The 23,794-nt window shown below is 43.7% G+C and overlaps 1 protein-coding gene across 1 annotated transcript; it reads right to left on the bottom strand.

Annotated features, from left to right (window-relative positions):
• Positions 1-10,258: 10,258 nt before the first annotated feature.
• arsj (arylsulfatase family, member J) lies at positions 10,259-23,781 on the bottom strand. The gene is made up of 2 exons (XM_044020349.1): positions 23,004-23,781; positions 10,259-12,291 (listed from the first exon to the last, which is right to left on the bottom strand). Exons 1-2 carry the CDS (start codon positions 23,324-23,326, stop codon positions 10,893-10,895), a joined length of 1,722 nt encoding a protein of 573 aa, XP_043876284.1. The 5' UTR covers positions 23,327-23,781; the 3' UTR covers positions 10,259-10,892.
• Between the last annotated feature and the right edge of the window lie 13 nt (positions 23,782-23,794).

Raw genomic sequence — 23,794 nt, forward strand, 5'->3', positions numbered from 1 at the left:
CCTGCCAGGTAAAAATGATGATTTTCTCAATGGGATTTGGTGTGGTTGAGCTATCCCTTGAAAATGAATGTCCAGTCATGATCACAGGTGGTCTACGGATACACACAGTTATTCACAACACAGTGAAGTTAGATATATAATGTAACATATACAGCACCCCCCTTCCTGTGTGTTGGCGTGAGTTAACAACAGCATGTGGAGTTCATATGAAGAGAAGATCCAGCGTTCCCATCTGGCGGAGGGAGCGGCTCGGAGAGAGAAGGTCAGAGTGAAGGCCCAGGAGGCCTGAAAGCCTCGTTATATAAGAAACAGCTACGGTTTGACACATGTAAAGACCAAAAAAGTGATGGTTGTCCACAATAAAAATGCTTTCAAAAAAGACTATAAGTCTTAGGTAAGGTACACACACACACACACACACACACACACACACACACACACACACACACAACCATGACCCTGACCTCAGCCTAACTTTACAACATGTCTTCACGTTAAATTGTAGTCATTTATGTTATGGGGACTGGATTTATGTCCTCATAATGTGACTGTGTAAACAGATTTAGGTCCCCACAACATAAGGAATACCAGGTACACACACACACACACACACACACGTTGCAACTGCCAGAAGAAACTTTTCCGATTTTTTTCCCAAAGACGTTTAAATAAGCAGACTGGAGGAGCAGGGGATCAAACCACCGGCCCTCCAACGACCCACTCTTCCCCTTGATGCACAGCCACCGCCATGTGTTTTCAGTTACAGGTGCGGGAGGATAATTGGTTCTGAACGATGCTCTGCTTGTAATACGGCTTCTGATTATGAACAGGTCACTTTAGGTCATTGTCTGGAATCTCTGCTTCAAACTATACATGTGGGATTATCTCAAGAGCCTTTTACAGTGGAAATCTGAAGACGACATGGGAGTTTTTTTCCCCCTCATATCCAACTAACCAGTTTTTTATTCACATGTCACTTTTTCATGATACTGATGCACATATCGCAACCTTGAGTATCTCCTGCTATCGGTCCAATTTTACACCTTTAAAGCTACATCTGTGCTCTTAAAGCAGAAGTCTCCAAGTAACAGCTTAAATGCTGCTGCTGATTTGTATTTACATTTTTACAGACCAGATTTTGTACGTTTCTCTTGACACTAACCGATCAAAACGAGACATCAAGTAAATAAAAAGGACGCAATGTAGTGACATAAAAACTGGACGTCAATGTCTGGTATATGCAATCGGATGAAATGATATATTTCTTTTCATTTCCAACAACCATATAAACTACGGAAGAGTATTAGGCCTCATGTAAAAAGATATTTTCCAAGAAAGTCAAAAAAATAAAACAGCATTTAATCTCAGAATTCATGCTGTGCATGTGGCCCTAATACTCAGAAAAAAGTACAATTAAGAAAGAAAATTTGATAGGAAAAGTTTAAAAACAACGCTACAACAATTTAAAATGAATCATAACTTTGACTCAACAACACCTAAGAAGACAAAAAAGAGCACTAAGGGTTAATAATAACATAAGAATGGATAGGATGATAGAGAAACATTTAAATAATACAAACAAACTCATTAGATTTAAATCTACTGTAGGTTAATTCGACTAAAAGTAAACTAAAATGAAATGGTATTTTAGTCATAAATCAAATATTTGCTGTCCTCCCACACACACACACACACACACACACACACATGTTTATCACCTTCCTCTACAGAGGGATAAATGGAAAGGTCGTCCTCATGACATCATGAAAGTGTCGACGTCCAGCGTTGTCCAACCTTCCATTGCTTCTGATTTCCTTCCCACACCCTGTCATGTGACAGGTGGAGAGCTTGAAAGTCTGCTCCAGCGTTCTTTTTTTTTTTTTCCCCTCCTCTCTCCATTCCTGGCAGAGACGAGGACGGAGGAGGTCTCTGCAGCAGGAGACCGTGGGTCTCTGCCAGTACAGTGAACAGCTGAGCGGGACGCCATGACGCCAGATGGGACGAATCATCCCCCTCTCACACACACTTACAGTGAAGCTCCTCTCTGGTGGGCCGCCATGTCATTTCTCCTCCTGTTTGTCATACTTCATATCGTCTCTGTGTTGGGTTTTTTTCCCCCCTTTTCATCGTTGAAAGTTCACAGAATGACTTCCTGTGTGAAAAAAGTCTTTAGTTTTTATTTTATTTAGTTTAAAATGAGTTTGTTCCCGAGCTCTGAGGTCTAATAACAGGCGGCTTTTAGATGTGCCAATAATCTAACTGGTTATGGAGATAATTTGCATGGTAACCTGTTCAGCAACCTTTGACTGTATTTTATATCTTTATATTTTGTGTTTGGGTTTATTTCTAATCTGTTTGTATCCAAATGTTGTGAAACGCACTTACTGTAAGTCACTTTGGATAAAAGCGTCAGCCAAATAATGGAATCGGACTCACTTATTACACTTTTTACTATTTACTTAACGCATTAAACCCAAAAGGTAAAGGTATTATTTTTGTATAAAGATTTTGCAAAGACCAAAACTTAACGCTACAATTTTAGCTATCATTTTATTTTTAACTCTAGCTTTTTTTTAATTTCACTTAAGTGTTTTTTTTTTTTTAATCAAATTTAGCTTTCGTTATTTCCGTTAACTATTCACCTTCACTATAATAACCTCGGTAAGGATGTGTAAGATCAAAACATGAAGCTAAAAGAGGCTAAAAGAGGCTTAAAAGCTCTGCAACACCAAAAAAATCAGTGAAAACTCACACACTGAAGCTCAATGAAGGAAACGCCACATCACAGACGTTTTAAGACACAATCAGCTGTTTGGGAACGAAAAGAAACCCCGACCGTCCTCCCCCGTCCTCCCCCGTCCTCACTCCAGTTAATCAGAGGCCCACGTGTCACATCCAGTTGGAGTTGACGTACCACAGCTGGACCTTCACCTCCTCCTCAGCCTGATTCAAACCACGGGTCGAGTCGGTGGAGCGTGATTGATCGACGCCGTTTCGTAACAGTCGAAAAAAAACATGCGGATCTGAATAGCCGTTACAATCTGGTTTATTTACTGAAGCGGGTTATCGAGTAGGGAAAGTTATTTCTGTCTTCACTAAGTTATTAGCTTCTAATTCATGTATTTATTCAACAATTGGTGAGAAACTCGTGTGGTTTTCTTCATGTGGTAACATGTTCAGAAACATTTGAACTTTTGACCTTTGGCTGATTATTATGTCTGTGCTTTTTTTCTTCAACATCTGACTCGCGTATTTCACTTTTCTTTGCTTTTACGTCAATATCGCGGCTCCTATTTTTCAGGATGTATCCATTTTTTCTCTTGAAACTTCTGCCATTATTGTGTGAAAACTGATTCCACAGTGTCATGGCGAGAGAAAAACAACACCATTGATACTGATCACCTATAAGCTTTAATTTCACTACGTCATCCTCTTGGTGAGTGGGTGAAGACGGGTTGGGGTTTGCATGAAAATGATAATGATGATGACGTAATTTATGACACTGATAAAACTGCATTACTGTGTTGAAGGAAATGCAGTTCACCTGATATCTGTTGTGTTTATAAAGCCACAGTTATATATATTATATTATAAATGACATTAGAGCACAGCACTCAGAGAGTCTGCGGTCGCTTAGACATTTCTTTGCTAAATGTTGGAGATTAACACATGTTTTCAGGATTTTGTTCAAGTCTTTTTCACTGATCTGCAGTTCGGTGTCGGACGCCGCTCTCATGACTCTTACAGTGACCACACTCTCTGACCCACCAGCGATCGGCAGTCCGTCGGCGTCCCATATTAGCATCGGCTAAGAGCGGGGGCTAAAAAAAGTACCGCAACAAAAACATGTCGCGGTAGAAGTGTATACCAAACGGAAGCAACTCAGGACACGTGGGGCATTCCATTTGCAGTTGGAACTCGGAATTTGCAACTTCCTTACACGGCAATGCCACCTGAAACCCTGACCTTGGAATTCCAAGCTTCTACTTTTTCAAATTCAAATTTCAGATCAAAGATCAAAGATCAAATTTTGAACGGTAGACGTGATGCTACCCCGTTTTTGCATACTATATACAGTATATACTATATAGAGTGTTGTTATAGAGTGGCTACAGTGGCTAACCCGACTTAGTACAACGATATGTTATTATTATTGGTTATTATAGCTGGATGTACTTGGATGTAATGTCATGCTTTTTATTTGCATCACCGTTGATGTGCAAAGGCTTTAAAACACAAATTGCACCATGCTAAAATGATCCCGCATGTCTGCGTCCTGGACACATATCAAACACAGCGTTAGGCAGAAACATCTCAACAGTAGAATAGACAGACAAAAGCTCTGATGACGGACAGATGAGGAACAGATGAGTCTGTAAAGACAGATTAAAGATGGAAGTCATTTTAAATAAGTACTGACATCATGCGTTCAGCAGGTGGTGCGTGAGCTCACATTTCTGCCCGCGTGCTCATCGTATAAACACTAATCAAACAAAGACGTGATTGTATGTTGTTTGAGGAACAGGGAGAGAAGATGAGGCGAGACACAACAGTGGACGTTCCCTGTGCACTCAGTGAGTCAGAGTCAGATTCATACAAAGATGCTCAGACATGCTTTTTTATTTCGGGTGACATGAAAATTTCCATGTCAGTGATCAGCAAGTAAGTAAGTAAGGGCCAAAATATGGTGTCTTCATCATGTCTTCATCATGTCTTCAGTCAGAAACAGAAAGCCACATTTGTTGCCTTAAACTAACAATAATGTGGACGATGTCTTTAATCACCAGCTTGTTACGAAGACAAAGGCGTGTGAGATACGTACTCGTACTGTTAGTAATCGTCGTGCATCCTTTCAATTTGAAGAATTACTGCTTCTTTTTTGAGCCTAACATATGATAAGAGCTATTTTATGGACATTTAATCCCCCAAACCTGGCTGTTACCATGACAACAGCAGTGTTTTTTTAATTTTTATTCTTCAAACAAACAAACAAACATTTAGTGTGGGCTAACTGTCCATTCTAGCAAGAGAATCTATTTGAATGAGATCATATTTTTTCCAGAATAAAAGCTTTTGAACTCGAAGATAAGCAAATCAGATTTGCCGGGCCAGATGCTGATGCTGGCGGGCCACCAATTGCTAACCACTGGTCTACGTTATAGTGAAATCATTTCCCAAGCAGCTTCATGTCTGTATTCTGGACGCCTAGTCAACTACTGCGCAAAAGACGCGATGAAATCGCTCTTTTCAACTTTTGCGGAAAATTTACATGGACGCGTCGACACGATGGCCAATCAGCGTTAAGATTCTCCGAACGATGTCACGTACCTGCCAGCGGCCGGGCTTATTTTTGTGTGTTGAAAACGTCAGCAGAGAGAGAAACCGTCGTCTTGCACCACGCAGAGCCGGTCACAGCTGGGCGGCGAAAGTATCGCTGGAAGCGGCTCTCATCCACACGGAGCTCCAGAATTTAAAGTTTGAAACTCGCCAAGTTGTGTCCGGCTCAGCGGGGTGTGTTCGTGAAACCACACAAGACGACGGTTTCTTCTCTCTGCGGTCGTTTCCACAACAGGGGAGTGCAACAGTGCGCTGGCTGATGGTTCGGTGTGAACACAGCATTAGAGGTGTGGACAGGGCACGCGGCGTCAGGATTTAACTGCACCACAGGACCTTCCCCTCTGCAGCCGACTGATTGACAGCGTTGGAGGAGCGAAAACTCAAAACCCTTTGCAGGAGAGATCAAAAAGGAGGCGTGATGGACGGCAGCAGAGCACCACTAAGATACGGATGCAGGAATCACTCGCAACACAGCTGGCGCAGGAACCCAAAACCCCCCCTACAGGTCTGGACTTGAGCAAAACCTGTGGCGCAAACACACACATACAGAGAGGGAAGAGAAACAGGATGAAAGGAGTGCAAATAAAGAAGAAGAATGGCAGGAATTAAGAGAAAATGGAGAACGTCTGAGCGGCTGCAACGGCGAGGAGATGAGTGAGTGAACTCGGCCAAGTGTGTACAAGGATTAATGAGGATGAGAAAGAAATATAAAGCTATAAAGGGCGTGGTCGCCGGGAAGAGGGAAAACAGGGCGATACGTCATAATGTGGATAAAGTGGGAGTGGTAGAAGTTGTTGCTGAAGGTGGCCAAGATAAGTTCCAGTTATGCATGAATGAAATTGCTCATTGCAGGAAATCCCCATTCCTGGAGAAAGAGCAACAGCCAAGTGAGACTGTCCGTCAAGCTAATCCACTCCTCTGTCCTCTCTAAACCTCACTTCAACTCGTCTTATGGAGTTTAATAAACAACAATCACATCGTTATTGCAGGAGAAGACTGTACTTTTCCAGCACTAGCACTGGTAGCACTGGTAGCACTGTGCGCGACTGTGAGTCACACAGGAAAAAGGATGCATCAGCGCTGTAACTCCTCCAGCCACTTCCTAGGCAAGGACTTCCTATGATGTCACTGAAACATGACAGCAGCTGTTTCACATGCTGGTACATCATCTTAAACAACAAAAAAAAACAAAAAAAAAAGAGAAAGGGAAAAACTGAACTACCTCTCACAAATGGAATGTCACACTTCTGCCAAGTTGCTGGAGAGCAGAGCAGAGCCTCGCGCGCTGTAATCCCACAAAGGGATGCATTTCAAGCATTAAATGTGTTAAGACACTTTTGGGACGGTTGTTCACGGGATCCCTCGTGGCTGCTGTGTTATCGATTTGATTGTTTTGGACACAGCTGTTTGATATTATTCTTATTTTTCATCACATCATTTTTTTTTTTTTTGGGGAGACAAATAATGTAAGAGCCCGGCTCTCGTTGAGTCATGGTGTTTCGGGACGTAGCTCTTGGCTCCGGCACCGGCAGCTCTTTCCAGTTGGCTGTGCACAAATTTGGCCGGTTTTTGCACCGTGATCCTGCAAGAACTTTACATTTCACGTGCGGTGCCACAGCTGAGTCCAGCAAAAAGTGGTATCCCCGCCCTTCACATTGATCAAAGGCGTCTGGCTCTGCCATCGATCAGGTTTATTTTCTCCTATCGTTCCCAATGAGCACTAATGGGCACTCTCAATGTGAGGCGACAGAGTGAGGGAGCTTGATGTATTGCTTTACAGCTCAGTTACACGGGGGGGGGGTGAAATGCCTTTGGTTTTTTTTCCCATAAGAGGGATGTGAGTGCCCATAACTGAAAGCAAATGTGACTCCCCAGAGAAACCAGGGTTTAACTGTTCCGACGGCTCGTGGGAGAGGAAATTCAGGCCGACGCAGTAAAATAAGAATCCGATCTTCTATAATTCTCAGTCGTCCCTTATGTTATACGTGGGGAAATGCTACAGTAAAGCCGAGCTTACCCGGGTGAATTCTGGTTCCCATGGGTACAATACGGTCTGTGGGCACAAGTCCTGCGAGGGAGCTGACGAAAACCACTCCTTAACCCTAGAAGACCTCACCTGCACTACACCACTGTTCCAGGCGAAAGATGACGCAGCCAATTCTTTGGAGTCCAAAATGTTCCTAATGCTGCTAATTCACACTGTGAATGACTGGTGTCATGTTGTTGAGGCGAAAGGTAGCTTAGGAATGTTTTCTGACACCATCTCAAAGCCTGTATGTGGGATCCAGTACATCCTCATCTTCTTAGCACGCAAAACGAATCTTCATGTCATAGCTGATGGCATTGCAAACCTACAGTACATGGGTGGATGATGACGTCGCTGACTTGCTTCGTATGTGGTTCTCAAACATTTCATACCAAGTACCACCTGAGAAAAACAGTGAGCTCTCATAGCAACACCATGTTAAAACACAGTGGTGTAAATACTGTTAGCTTAGCTAGCTTAAGTTTTGTTTAGTCATGGTTTTGCTTACCATGACATGTTCCGATCACTTCCTGTGGTCTTCCTCTGAAGGGTCACGTGACGTTAACATGTGACGTGTCTTGCTTCCTGTTTTGTACAGGTTTGCAAAGACAGCAGGGGGTGCTGTCCTCCTCAGAGGACCACAGGAAGTGGTCCAAAACATGGCAAGAAGACAGTATGAACCTTTTGGGAGGGGTGTAAAAATCCACCCAGCAAGGAGGCAGATTTATTCCCAATCAGAAAGTACCACCAGAGGAAGCTTGTGTACCACAGTTTGAGACCCATGGTCTTACTTAGCAAAGTTGCTTTGGAGATGATGACTTGAGTGATGACTTGCGTCATGGACCATGATTCAGAAGGTGTCCGCATCATACTTGGGGTCTTAGCCGCGTTTATTAGATCCATGTAGCCCCACTGTGATTTGTAATGAACTCTCAACGTTGCCGAGGTCTCACAGTCTTTAGGAGGCATTACAGCGGCTCGGGGTGGAAACACCCATCTTCGTATCAGTGAAAGCTACAAATGTCACCGTGAAAGTTGAGTCATAACTTGGCTCTGGGTTTGGGTTCTGAGGCAGAGGGGATCAAAGTTAGCGTGACTATGCGGTGGTGAAGCCTGACAGCCTAGTTCACAGGAAAGCCACTCTCTCTGGGGCTCCAATTGTTCCTTATGTGCACAGCAAATTTCAAGCTGCTTAGGCCAATTACAAAGACAAATAGACAAGCTACAGAGTCAAATCCCAGCAAAACAGAAAGGGCTCCGTTTATAGGCAGCAATAAATCTTTTTGGTCTAGGGGACGTTTAGCAGTCATTTAGTGTCATTAAAAGATCTAATTGTCCTGTAAAGTACAACAAACCGTTTACTACCAAACGTAATGAACAGTTCATGTCGCTGAGTTTAGGAACTATTTACATAAATGCCAAGCAACAGACACACAAAGAACATTTTTCTAATGGGCCGGGATCCAGAACCGAATGAAAACTAATTGTAAAAAAAGAAAACACAAATGTAAAAATATGCCTATCACCTGCCAAAACATCAACTTTTATCTGATTCAGTTTATCATACTAACCATGACGGGAAGAATACAAGCATATCTTTGTGAAACTCATTTTAACCGAATAATCAAAACCAAAATAGAGTCGGCCGTTTATTGCGTAATCCGTTGCGACATTTATGTGATTACCCGCAGTCCTGTGACATAGCTTGTTTCTGATGTTTACATGTGTTTGGTTTCCCTCATATCCTTGTAGAGTCTGCCCATATTCTGAGACTAGACACTAATTAACATGATTTATGAATGATCTACTCTATATATATCAAACAATACTCACAACAGCAATAGAAGTAGTCTGTTTTGGGAGGAGATTTCAGCTGAAAACTAAAAACAGATGCCTCGTGATGTAAACTGTGGCAAGTGAAAACCTCACCCCACCTAATAGTTTTCATTAAATTAAGATTTCTAACCATTAGAAAAACAAATTACTGTTTATATTTTGGTGGCTACAGATACATCAGGGCATCAGAGGACCCCAGCCGAGGAGGACAGACTGCGGTTCATGCGTCCTCAACCCACCTTCGAATGTGGTTTTGTGTTCAGACCTGAGGGCGTATCAGGATGGATTTGTACTTTAGTGCAATGTACACCAGACCAGATCACTCAGGATAGATGTTAAAACCAGGTATAAACAGGGTCTGAAATTAACCTGAAGGAAGTTCTAACCACGGCACCGCCATTAGGTTTGACGTCTTGAAAAGGGGAAAGTGGTACTTTGTCTGCTTTCTCCATAATGGCTTTGCCGCTGTCAAGGATATTGTTGTCTCCGCGATCTGCCGTGGTGTCTGCAGCTGTGGAGCCTGCACTGCTGTCGGGAATCGATTTCTGCCTCTCTGGTCATTTTCAAATACTAATGTAATACTATTCCGTCAATTAGCAAACACAAGTCGACTGAAGCTGTCCAACTTGAGGTGAAGACCTAAGAACAGCTGCATGGACCAACTCACCAGAGCGGACCTGGACAACTTCACTGGTCCCACCACCCGTAATTAAATACCAAAACATTTAATATTCATATTTCAAGTGAGGTTGCAAAATATTAAGCTGACGGTGGGGTAAATGCTTGGTTTTCCAAATTTTCCGCGACCGCTACAGAACATCAACACTGATGAGGACTGTGAGGAAAGCAATTATGTCTTTATTACTGGCGGGATACCACTTTATATAATATTTTCCATGAGTGTATGTTCTTTGTGGCCATACCTCAGCTTATAGAAAGGCGAGAAATGGTAAATCATTTCCAGTTACACGAGTACTTACTGTCACTGGGATAAAAGCGATCGCGCTGGAATAAAATGCAAACCAGACAGAGCTTGAACGATAGCAGGAGACAAAGAGCTTTGTGTCTGGAGCTTTTATTTTTTGTTAAGTTTGTCTTACATTCAGGTTGGCCTGGTGCCGGACCAGACGTCATCAAAAAGAGAGAACCAAATCTATTATTTTTGAGTTCAGACAGACTGTGCTTATAAAACCAACACACATCAACTCACACGTCACATAAATCCTACATCTGTTTCCACAAGACCGCATCGCTGCAATCAATAACATTATAGAATCATGATTTTTTTTTTTTTATATATATATATTCCTGTCACCATAATTTATGGCAACTGTCTATGAATATCGATATGCTACGCTAAGTGACACATGAGTATACAGAGCAATTCAAAAAGGTGACAACAGTTCAAGCATGCAACACAATCTAGAAAAATAAACATTCTTTAAATGCCCCGAACATTAACATGAGGTTTTAGCTGTGTCTGGGCATGACAGTAGTGTTTGAACGAGTGGATCCTTTCCTTATTCTGTTGAGGCATTTCATAAGCTCCATCTGCTTTGATTTTTCATACAGTATTAACTGGAGTCAAGTTAAAACGAACATGAGTTCTATAGCCTATAACGAGGACAATCCTGAAACAGGAAGTGTCAATCCCTGAGAAAAGGCAGCTTAAGTCTTTCACAAATGGGGCAAGCTAGCCATCTACCCTCCTTTTCAGCTTTCTGCTCTTTGATTTCTTTTTCCACCTTCTTTTTCCAAGATGGCTGGAGAACAAATGATTGTCTCTCTCTTCCTCCCCTTGCTTGTCCCTCTCATCCTTGAACCAGGGTCCCCAAACGCCCCCATTATACTGAGGGTTAGAACGGAGGTCTTTGGCTGGGTAGCGCACCGGCACTGCGGTCTTATTGTACTGCGCTAGCCGCATTAGCATCTTCTTCACCACGTGTGGGTAGCGCAGAGACAAGTCCACTCTCTCGTAAGGGTCGGCTGTGATGTTGAAGAGCCAGAGGGATTTACCTCGGTCCCAACGCACGCGCTCATTATGCCAGCGGTTGGTTAGCCGCTGGCTGGAGAAGGTCTGAGGTGGCACCCAGTCACTGTACCCAGGAACACCTGTCAGGAGCTTCCAGTGGCCCACACGGATCGCAGCCTGGATGGCTGTGTTCCATATGCCGTACCCAGCCTTCCATGAACCGTTTTTGGCTCTGATGTAAATTGGGTCAATGTTATGTAGAATGTCCTGTCGAGGCGACTGGCGGCCTTCGCTGATAGCCTCCCACACATCGTACCCATCCAGATTTAGATCTTCGTCTATTGTCCCCTCACCCAGAGTCAACAGAGTAGGGAACCAGTCCGTGATGTGGACCAGAGATCGGCATTTTGTCCCTTTGTTCACCAACAGGGGGCTGTGAACAAAGCCCACAGCCCTGATACCCCCCTCCCAGTAGGTGGCTTTACTCCCTCTGAGGGGCCAGTTGCTTCCACCAGCTGATGGCTGGCCTCCGTTGTCTGAAGAGTACACTATAATTGTGTTGTCATAATAACCATAGCGCTTGAGCGCTACCGTGAGGTTGTGGATAGCTTCATCGAGGCAAGTCACCATGGCGGCATATTTACGGCGATTCAAGTTTGGGATGGCCTTGTAGCGCTCGAGGTAGTGGGCAGGAACCTGCAGCGGGGAATGAACAGCCTGATAGGCTAAGTAGAGGAACAAAGGTTGTTTGCGAGGGTTGTGATTGGCTAAAATACCGATAGCCTTTCGAGTAAACATCACAGTAGAGTACAAGCCGCGGTCCTGTTCCCAAGCTGCTTCCTCCCCTTCGTACAAATCGTAACCGCACATACCGGGCGCTTCACATTTGTAGTGACTGTAGTAGTCTCCGCTGCCGAGCAGGGAGCCGAAGAAGCTGTCAAAACCACGCTGGGTGGGGAGACAACCACGTTTGTAGAAGCCCAGGTGCCACTTGCCCACCATGTGAGTGGAGTACCCTGCTTCTCTGAGCTTCTGGGGCAGCGTGGTATTTTCCAGGGGCAGGCAGTTGGGCTGGGTAGGTCGGATGATGGAGTGCTGAAGGCCAGTGTGGATTTGATACCTAGAAAAAACAGACATCACTAGGTCAGAAACATGAATCAACTTTGATGAAAACTCATTATTGTGGTACAAATCATTGATCTAAAATGCTGTCTGGCTTACCAACATACAATCCTAATGATTTATTTTCAGGAGCTACAATGTTACCCTCATTCCAGGAGCTCATGATATATAATAATCTTGTTTAGTCTCTTTAAAATGAGAATTTGTTGGACAAAATGCCTTGAGGGCATTTTCGAGTTACTTCAAGATTTCAAAAGCATATTTTCACAGTTATATCATGAATCACAATTATTTTGGTCAGGATAATGGTGACATTTTCATATGCTTGCATGCCTAATGTAAAAACTGAAAAAGGGACTGTACCCATTAGCTACTGCACACAAAAAGAAAATCAATTACGGTAACTGCAAAAAGCACTAAACCACCTGCCAAAAACATAAGAGCTTGACATTAGAGTGTTATGCTTTTACATCGCTCTCTTCCACAGAGTGACATTTACAGCTTGGCTTTATTTCCAAACATTCTGAAAAGCTTTCCTCTATATATATATTTTTTTACTTTTAAGAGAAGCAAATGGCTCCAGATAGGATAATAGGATTTTATTTATAGGCTACTGTCTGCCATTTCGAAAAAAACAAAAACAGAAAACCTTTACATTGAATTTGCTGCTGACGTACTGTATATTTAGAAAATTAAAGACAATGTTTTTCCTCCCACACAGACCAACAGGCAACAGGTTGTCCAGTCACAGAGAGAGTCTTTGTGTGGGGGAATCACAAACCAATACTTTATTCAATTCAATTCTAATTACAACTTGACCACATCCAAAGCAAACACATTTGAGCTGACCAGAGGATACTTAGAGGCTGGTAAACCCTGCACAGAGTAATGCTCGACTGAAGTCTGGCAGTGCAGGCAGAGGTGGATATGGTATTGGGGTAAGTTTGGGGGCCCAGAGCCAAAACAGAGGACCTGTCACTCAAGGCTAGACAGGAAGCAGAGTTGTGACCTGGTGAAAACGATGCTGCTAACACAGCACTATTGATAAGCAAAGGGGACTGTTTGTATCGAGCAACATTGATAGAAACCACAAATGTAAACTTTTAAACGTCCAGTTGTGAAACGTTTACCAGGGTTTATTGGCAGAAAGTGAATATGCTAACCATGAGTGTGTTCATATAATTGTATAATTGTGTTAAAATAAAAAAAAGTTGGATTTTCATGGCCTTAGAGTAAGCCTTATATATGTACTTAAAGGAAGGGACTTTATAGAGGCAGCTACTGTATCTTGCAACAACTGCCTTGTGACCGTCCCGATAATTCTGGATTTATTTAGATTTTATGGCTGTAGAATTGTCAAAAAATGTTAATTGAGTGCTTCTGCCCCTTTTTCCAAGGTAACTTTCACTTTCAAGAGTTATGGTACTAAGAAGCTGACGTCACAAATTTGTCATTCTGCAGAAGTCCTGAGGGCCACTATCATGACAGGTATACGGGCACAAAGCTCTATTTCTCTGCTTTCCGGGGTTCCATCCATCCATCTTCTGCCCTTTGAGCCAGTCTGTACTCTTTATCTGACTTCTCAAACAGGTCGACATACAATGCTGCCTTGAGGGCCCTCCCCAAACAGTTTCACCCCAATTCCCACCTTTAAGGACTCCTATGATGGCTATGTCAAGGACTCCAAGGTGCCACCAAGGGTTTAAAAAAACCTGGGGACTCCCACACCAAAATCAGAACGAAAGAAGCCTTTTGGATGAGAGGTGAAATGTCTTACAGAACCTTACAGAAGTCCAGTTGCCTTTGTTTTTAGCACTCAAAGACTACCATGATTTGGATGGATGACTGAGCGCCTTCACAGACAAGTACACTGTTCATATACCCAATGCTGAAACACGAAGACGGCAGAAAGAGTGTTGAGAGAGAGTTGTGAAAGAGCGTTTACATTCTTCCTGGTATGCAAAGATCACCACAGTTTCCTAAAGCACTTGGGAAAGGGAGGGAGTCAGCGGAGGATTCGTCCATTTGTTGCACTTTTAAGCCTCACCAATAGATGTCACTAATTCTCACACACTGGACCTTTGAGTACTTTCAGCAGTGAGGGGCGGAATATGACAGCCCAGAAATCTGCAGTGATGTATTTGACTTTTATTGTCATTTAGCACAAATGAAAATATGGTAGAATGGACTTTAAGGGCGCTCTCTTTCTGACACCACCACATCATCAATTATTCAGTGACTGCGAATGTCACCAAATGATGGTGACATCCAGTATTTTGTTAAAATATTGCCTCAGAAGTGGATAATGTCCTCCAGACTTCTACTCGAAAGAAGGCACCCTTACATCTGTCCCTGATTTGCTGCGACAGATTTGACAAAAGCTGTAGCTGGCATTGTTGAGTCGCAACTCCAGGTTATTAAAAAACTAGACTCTGTTTTCTGAAAGGCTCCACCAATATTGACACATGTTTATTGACTTTCTTTTAGTTTATTTGAGGTTGCTTTGCAGAGTAAGCAGTAAGTAAACCAATTCCTCTGAATTGCCCTGTGACTATTCAAAGTCTACTGTCTACTGTCAAAACTAAGTCCTGGTCAGATAACTTAATTGACTTTATGCTGGAAGGTTATTATGGGATTACTGACCAATAATGGCAAAAATACTGCTTATCCCATCTTAAAACATGTTTCCATTCCCTAGAACAAGGTATCAAAGTAAAGTCTTCCAAAAAGAGATTGAGTGCAATGAAAAATAATGTTCGCTACGTTTCTAATCGATGGTGATCCATCATATTATTGAGTTGTTGTTCTTTGGGTCTACCACGTTTTGGATCAGATCTAATTATACTAATGGACATTTGGACCACGTCTGAGTCTCCCATAATCGAAACTATGCGCTGTGGGATTAGCGGTCTGAATTTAAAACAGCCAGGCAAACTTTATCATTACTGAGAATGTGACTAACTATGTTTTTGTTTCACACTGAGGCTGCACAGCTGGGACAGTGGGAAGATAAACACAATGAGATCCGAGTTAATTTCTGCGCGACTCCCTACGTCTGTTTTGAGTAAAAGGCAGACAGCCAGAAGACGCGGGACTGATGTAGCCAGATGCCTCTCCACCTCCTCCCCTCTTTCTCTCCTGAGGTTAGTGGTGTGCAGTCAAGCTGTCACCAGGGAACGGGAGTGAAAATAAGTGTCTGGTGTAGGTTTCCAGAGAGGAGGATTCATTTGGCAGAGAACCAGAGGCTTGGCCAGGCCTAGTGATCTTCTGCTGCTTGTGGAGAATGCAAAAGTAACTCCAAGGTTAACATGTGGCACGTGAGCCAATAACGTGTTGATTTATCACTCGAGTTGTACACTCTCCAAACAAACGCACACTCCCCTGCATGTAGCACAGTGAGCCAGAGCGTCGTCTTTTAATTGAGCTTTTATTGGAGCTTCAGTTTCGATTCGGTGGAGCTAACGTAACCTCAGAATGGTGTTTGAAGGTCTGTGGTAATAATAATAATAATAATCAGCAGTTGGCAACAGCTCTTGCTTTAGTAACATTGCTGTCTTCTGTATTATCCAATTATCAGTAGCATTTGTTTTTATGTTTGGCTCTCCATAACATAGTGTGACGAACATGTGACGAATACTGATAAGCAACATGCTAAAAGTGGTGATTGCCGACTATTTTGCATCAGTCATCTGTCAGTCTAGTCTAGTCTTAGACGAAGTCATGATGTTTTTACTGGATTCATATTTGCGTGCTTGACAGGTTCATTATTTACTAAGTCGAATCTTTGAGAAATCAACATGAGTCAGTCCAACAAAAACATGATGAACTCAGCCAATCATCAGCCGAAACTTTCATCTGATATCCACAGGATGCAGATGTTAGATAGATGTCAGGACGACCACAGTGACTTGCACATTGCTGCATTGTGTCGGCGGAGCGTGTTTGTGGTCAACAGCTCTGCCCTTGCCAGTAACGCTGACCCACCTCATCAGCAGCAGCGGGATCTGCTGCCAGCTGTGTTTGGTGGAGGTTTTCTGGAAAAACCTGTGGGCAGATCGCTTTAATCTCTGGTGAGACATCCAGCATGCTGCACTACGCCTGGCTACAACAAAATGCCATCTGGGTTTGAGGCCTCCAAAACTTTTGGAAATCAAGTAAGGAAATTGTAGTGTTTACAAGTTGGCAAAACAGGTTCCCATGAATTCAATTCTGGTTCCCAGGACCTTGGGTATGTTACAACTGCTGAGGGTAATAACATGGCACAATTCTGAATTCGATACCTCTATTTGTTGCAAGTCTTTGAGGTCAGGTCAGTGAATATGAGAATGAGACCACACTGGCCCTGGTGGGCGCCAAGAGAGAGCGTCGTGGTTTCGAATGGCAATGAGAAAAATGTCTTGACACTCGGTGGTCTATGCAGGGAGGGCTTTGAAATCCAATTACAAACATGCACGCTGGGGGAAAAGAGGATGTATTGTTGGCCTGTCATTAGGCGATGAGATCTGAACGCAATGAACAAAGCCAGGGATGGGGATGACAGGAAGAAGCGAAGCCAGTTGTGTTTGTGGGAAAGACGACAATATCAACAACAGGAAAAGTTGTTTCTTTGGAAAAAAAAAAAGACATAAAGAAAAGTGTTTCCGCCTCATTTTTATTGAGAAAAAGAAAATCCACATAAGACATAATTAACTCAAGAAGAGCGGGCACTCGTAAAAACCTTCACCACAATCTAGATTTTCCAGCACGCAGAGTACATGGTAGATTTAGCCTTGTAAGTTGCCCATAAACATACATAAAATCACTTTTGGATGTTCTACGCTCCATTATCTTCAATCTCTTTTTAAATTCATTTATTTTGCTACAAGGGTCAGTTTTCCACTTCTGCCCTTCACTTCGTTTATTTTTACACGTCACGCACTTTTGCACTGATGCCAGGACAGGAACACGGCAGAGAGACAGAGACAGAGACAGAGAGAGAGAGCAAAAAAGACTCAATGATAAAACCCAGACAGTGGAGCACAAGAGCAAAAACCGAGACCAGATACCTGTGCAAAGTTATTAAGACACATGTGTGCGTGTTTAGGATTTGACCCCTTAAGAGCCCCCAGTTCCTCGCACTCACGGCTCCTGCAGGTTTGGTGGTGTTCACATACCAACAGGTTACAGGCGTGTAATGAGAATGTCATGCTAAGTGCAGCCTGTGATTCCTCCACAAATCAGTCAAAACCCAGTCAAGGTTTTGACAGAGAAGATGGAGATCTTGACTTTGCCGGTTTTGGGAAATGTCAGGGACAATTATTACGTGAAGACTTAAAAATAAAGACTGAAGTGAACAACTGCCCTCTGGAGATCTGCAGGTCTTTCCTGTAGTCCCTTCAGGTGTCCTGTCCTGACTGATTTATAGGTTCTTTTAAAACCATACATTTGCAGCTAAAGCGCAGGGGCCACAGATCGGAGGTCACCCATGCCTGAACCCTTTATCCACTAAGAATTCCAAGTCACACACACACAAGCAGGGGGAATACTTCCAAAAGACGATGGCTCACTTCCACATCTTATCACGCCATTTTCTCATTTAAAAAAAAAAAAAAGTCACAAAGTTATGGTCCGCCACTGTAATCACTCTATCGCTCTGGTTTATTTACACAACCGCTGAGCCACAAGGCCAACAAATCACACACGCCATTAAACTCAAATCGCCAAGTGCCTGCAATCTTTCAAGTCCCAAAAGACAAGTGCACTGGCCGCTGCTCGAGCCACTGAGGTTGTGTAGGACCTGATGCCCGTATGTTTCTGCTCCACGTCTTCCTCACATATGGTTCAAATAAGCACAGCACTCTGCATTTAATCAAAGTCAGCCCAGGAGTCGTTGGTCTCACTTAGCTCTTCCTTTCAGCAAGCTCTTCATTTACGTTCCTCGCTATCTCTGAAAGTCTCCCTTCAGTGCGGCCCCCTCGCTTTGGACTTTGTGCTCTCATGGGTTTTTATATTTTACGGTTTCTTTGAGATGAGGAAGAATGTCAAGATTTCCTTTTCCACACATTTCAAAGCCTGCATATGTACTGGGCTGATTTGTCAGCGCGCTACTCAATCCGGAGCTCTGCGATAGGCCATGGGGCCAAGAAAAGGGGGTGCCTGAGGGGCTTAGACATGCTTGAGATAAGTGCGGACGGTTGGGACGTGTGTGAATAAGTGGGAGAGGGAGTTGTAGTGGGTGAGGAGCAGAGTGAAAAAGGGCTGCTTTAAGAAAACAAGCAGTCCAGGTCGCCCGCTGGTTTAGACCAGATGTAGGTATAAGAGGAGTGTTCCAGGATGGCAGAAGAGCATTCTGGAACACAGCCACTAAACCTGCTGCAGATCTGCTCCTCGCTGACCTGCAGCCCTCTCACTGCATTCTTCATCTTTTGTTTCTTGATGGATGGTGCAGCTCATTCCACAACAATGAAACTGATGAAGTGTTGCCCCGGAGGCGTGAAGCTGACCAAGAGTCAAGAGAGAGAGTCAGACCAGTCGTACAAGAGCCGAATGTTTTGTTTATGATCTCCAGAACTTTCCAGAAAGTCCATCTGTGGGATTTGTCCAGACAGGTAAGGCAACATGGCCGAAAAAACTCTGCAACATAAATCTTTGACACTTCAAAAGCGCATTTTCCTTAACTACAAAGGATACAAAAAAAAAAACAACTGTAAAGGTTCCAGATCTATTGAGTCTGTTACGCCTCATCGTAGACTGCTCAAGGTGCAACACCTGCTTGGCAATCCACTTCTTACGATCACATGAGAAGGAAGGTCATGTGGCTGAAGAGCAAAGTCACCCCGACTTTGGGCCTCTAATCTCATCAGAGCAGCTTAAAGACAATCGGACAGGTTCGGAGTTTCTCAAGCTTCCGTTACTGGAGAGTTCACAGCGCTTTGTTAACGTTCTCAGCAACAGCTGTTGACAAGCTTTTGCCAAGTCCTTTTTTTTTTTTATCTTCACTCCACTGGTTGTGGTAACCATGTGGAGTCACAGAGGTCTTAACGTCATGGCGTAACGCAACAGTAGCCACTCTGAACATGAACCTTCGCTCATGTGATTAACTTCTGATGTGACTTCATTTTGTCTTTGGCGAGGATCAAATCTGTAACGGTAAGCCTCGCTGCAGACGCGGCCACAGTTCAGCACAGCTGTAGAGCAGCCGCCGCAGACCAAAACTCCCTGTTTACAGCTCTCAAATTTTACCAAACTACTCACATTTGCAAGTCTCTGTTTACGTTCTGGGACGGGAAAGTCATAGTTGGGTTCTTTTCTTTTTGTCATTGACGAGTTATAAAAACCTAACCACACTCGGGAACGCGGCATTCGAGCAGCGCTGCTCTGCCGTATGTGGTCTGGCGTCGCGCTGCCCTTGGTTTCTCCAGTTTCGTCTCAGTTGACTTTGAGCTCTGGTCATGTTAAGGTAAGATTTGTACACTCAGGGGCACAAATGATGCACTGGACTCTAAGATTTATGGGGGGTAAGACCACACGAAACAAAACAAAAGACAAACGATAGCCCACAAGACCGAATCTGATGCCTTATATGATGCCAAACATGAGCTGACTATGTACCTATGTATATACAATCATGAATCATTAGTTACCCTTGTTGAGTCCTGTTTTCACTCTGAGGTAAAGGATTGTTTTTGATCGCGATGTAAAACCAAGGTCAATTATCCCATAAAAAAAGAGCAAATCTCCCACAAATCCAAGTTCCTCATAAACTAGTCTTTAATCCAGAACGATCCTTGTTAAAAATAATGGCACTGTTATTCACAATCAGTGACTTGGACTGGTCACATGAGGGTTGTATCATTCAGGATTTTTATATGGACCCTGTGGTCCTGAGGGAACATTCTGGGTTTTTTTATGAGGCAGAACAACCTGTCCATCTGGGGGACAGGTGAGAGGAGCGCACAGGGATTGGTCCAGTCGGCATTAAAACAAAGAAATAAAGGTATAATAAAATCTGAGGATATGCCAGGAGCATGCAGCTGTGTTCAGGTGCAGGCAGTTGCCATGGCAATCAGTCTAAACAGCCTGCAAACCTTCATAAGACTCTTACGAGGCGATGATGCTTTGGATTCGGAGTCATATTTGACAAGTCTTTGTTCGTGTGCCAAAATGTGACTTGAAAGAACTCAGCGAGTGTCCAAGCGATACAAAGTAGACTGCTGATGATTTAATATTAACACTGCCACACACATACAGTACAAACCTCCCTGCAAGCAGCCGTTGGGGCAGGAAGTGTAGCTGAATCAGATTCTCCACCTATAATTCCTACGTGGATGTTATCGCTATATGTTTTTGTTTCGGCAGTCCAGAGATCAGAGCAGCTCCCAGGGAACGGAGGAACGAGGGGGTGGCTGCACTTTTCTCATTATTTTCTCGGACGCCTGCCAAAAGTCACCGGTGCCCAGCAAGGCTCCAAGCCTTCCTTGCTGAGGAGCAGAGCAGATGGCGGAGGCGGCGCGCGAGAGCAAACCCTGCGGAGCTGCGTACACTACAAAGAGGGAAAACTGCTGATGTCAAAGCGCAAAAAACCAGACCACAACATAACGGAGTAAACCCCCCCCCCACCCCCACCGTGATACTCTTCACATTAACCAGCCCTGCCCCTTTAATATCGTCCTACAGCTTCCTGTCGCCGTGTTAAACACCGCTTGGTTGCTACGGTAGCACTACCGCTCCCTAATTTGGAAAACCTTAAAAAATGTGTTTGACGAAAACCCAAGCCCAAACAACTAGTCAGATTTGGGATCAATTGCAAAAATCCTCCAAAACGCTTCACATTAGGTATGAACGTGCCAGACGAACATCGACTGCACGCTTTGTAAGTAGAATGTGGCGGCCTCTAGGGGAGAAGCGGCGAATTGCGACAAACTAAATTCCTTTTGGAAAAGAACATCGTGGCTTTTAAGTGATAAGGAATGACTGAAACCATAACTTTTAAATATTGTACTTTCATTTCATTTCTGGAGCTAGATTCCTCGTAAATCTTACATACTGGGCCTTTAAATCCCTGCAAATTGCAACGTGCTAAAAGCTCAATTTAGTGGCTAATGTGAAGCGTTTCCATGACATCACATGATCTTCCCCAGGAGGCTGAACTGGAGTTGGAAATCCTCAGCATTCCTTTCTTTATGTCTATTTTTCTGGCAACCAAACAACCTTATCTAGTTTTATCAGTTATGAAAAGCGTTGGCTCCCCAAAGTTATAGCTAAATGTGCACATAAACGAAAGAATGCCTTCTCTTCAGTCGTCACAGGGAAGTGCATTTACAAGTTGTAAAAAGCCGGTGTCTGCTTACCAATCGCCTGGAGGAAGCCGAGCTTTGATAAGCGACGACTTATCAGAACATTTAGATCTAAAAGCCTGATAAAGAAGATCCTGGTTGTGATAATAAAAAAAACACGGAGCCGCAGTAGCAGCTTATCAGACAAAAAAAATTGGAATTATTTCATCAGTTACGCCAACTGTATCTTCAAGAAGACCAACATTAAATCATCTTTACATACAACAACGTCATCAGCTGCAACAGACTTTGAAGAAAAACATACTTTCTGGCATGTGATGGCCACCGTAGTTCCCTAAAGCACTTGGGAAATTGAGATGTCACTGGTCCTTCCACACTCGACGATGCTTGTTGCTTCCTCCGTAAAGCGAGGCCCCTTATCTAGCGTACGTACAAAATGTGTATTCACACTGAACGCACCACGGGATCAGTTTTACCGAAATCGACGTGTATCACAAACTGCCGTCTGGAGTGACAGGGGTTCTGGAAGTGGTACGTGAAGAAACCATTTATTTTATCCTGTATAACATCAACCTGCCAAGGGACTACAGGCGGTAATTAGCCTCAGGCTACAAACTGGCATATTTACATTTTAATGTGCTTTTCCATAAATAAATAAATAAAAATAAGAATTCCAACTTGCAGAATTGATAATGTATCTATTATGTTATACAGTCTTGTATAAAGTACCTTAAATGGATACTTAAAAGTAAAAGTACAAGTATGTTACAAGATCAGTTCTGATACAAAATGTACTTAAGTTTTAGAAATAAAGGTATTAAAAAAGTGAGGTGTTAGGAACGAGCCATGGCGGCTCAGTGGTAGGGCGAGTTGTCTTTCACATTGGAAGGTTGTGGGTTCAATTCCTGGCTCTGCTAGTCTATATGTGTTCTTGAGCGAGACACTTAACCCCATGTTGCAGCAGCTCATCTAGGCTAGAAAAGCTCTATATAAATACAGACCATAATACCAACTCTTCTTCTTCTGATTTTATTTGGTAGTAACGCGTAAAACACAAAAATAGTTAGGAGTAAAAGTGAAAGTTTCTAGACATATAAATAACAAAGTAAAGTACATATATATGAATGTTGTACTTAAGTACAGTAACAAAGTATTTGTACTTTGTTACATTACAACACTGCATCCCAAACACACTTCATTGTGGACAGTATATTCAATTTCTGCCAATAAACCTTCTAAATAGTACACACTGCACCTTTAACTTTTACCAAAATAAAAGCTTTTGTAAGTCTTTATAGTGGTTCAAGATGGAGAAGTTTTATTGCATGAATTAGGATTAGGTATTCTGATTAAGAGCCTACATTGGGCCTGTGGTGCAGTGTCAGGTGAGGGTCAAAGGTCATCATCATCATCATCATCATCGTCATGACTGTACCTGCCGGTCAGGAGTTGGCTCCTGGATGGACTACACAGCGGCTGCACGTAGTAGTTCTCCAGTTTGACTCCCTGCGCCGCCAGCCGGTCCAGTGCCGGGGTCTTGATCTCGGAGCCGTGGTAACCGACGTCCCGGAAACCCTGATCGTCCACCAGGATGAAGACGATGTGCGGCTGCGAGCCGCCCGCCTGCGGCTTCTCGAACTCGTTGCCCCGGTTGCGCAGCTGCTCGGCGTCCCAGTTCTCCCACGACATTTGAACGCTCCACGTCTGCGCGACGATGAAGCCGAGGAACAGACTCACCGGGACCCAGAGCATGAACATGTTTCAGGAGGATTCAGCAGCAGCAGCAGCGGCGGTGGTGGTGCACATGATCCGCGGGAACGGCGACGCATGGAAATCGGGCTCGCATCGTTTTTTTTTTCTTCTTCCTCTGACACTTTCACGGTCCGTGGAGAAGATGCGTCCACGTGGAAAACAAACGCACCCCCGTGAACAGCTGATGTGTCCGAGACTCTCAATAAAAGTGCACTAAAGCGCACAGCGCGTCTGCGCGTGCGTCGGAAGACGCGCGAGAGGATTTCACGCTCCACGCAAACGCTACACAGTCTGGAGCAGCGTGTCCACGGCAGCTGATGTCCTCCATCCTGTCACGCACAGCGGTCCATCCCAGCAGAGAGACACCGGTGACTGAGCGCTAACTCCGGCTGTGGAGGCAGCAACATGCGTCCTCCTCCTCCTCCTCCTCCTCTCAGCCAACAGCACCACACTGTAGCGCGGTGATGCGTTCAC

The sequence above is a fragment of the Solea senegalensis genome, linkage group LG3, assembly GCF_019176455.1.
Source record: "Solea senegalensis isolate Sse05_10M linkage group LG3, IFAPA_SoseM_1, whole genome shotgun sequence".
Classification (NCBI taxonomy): domain Eukaryota; kingdom Metazoa; phylum Chordata; class Actinopteri; order Pleuronectiformes; family Soleidae; genus Solea; species Solea senegalensis.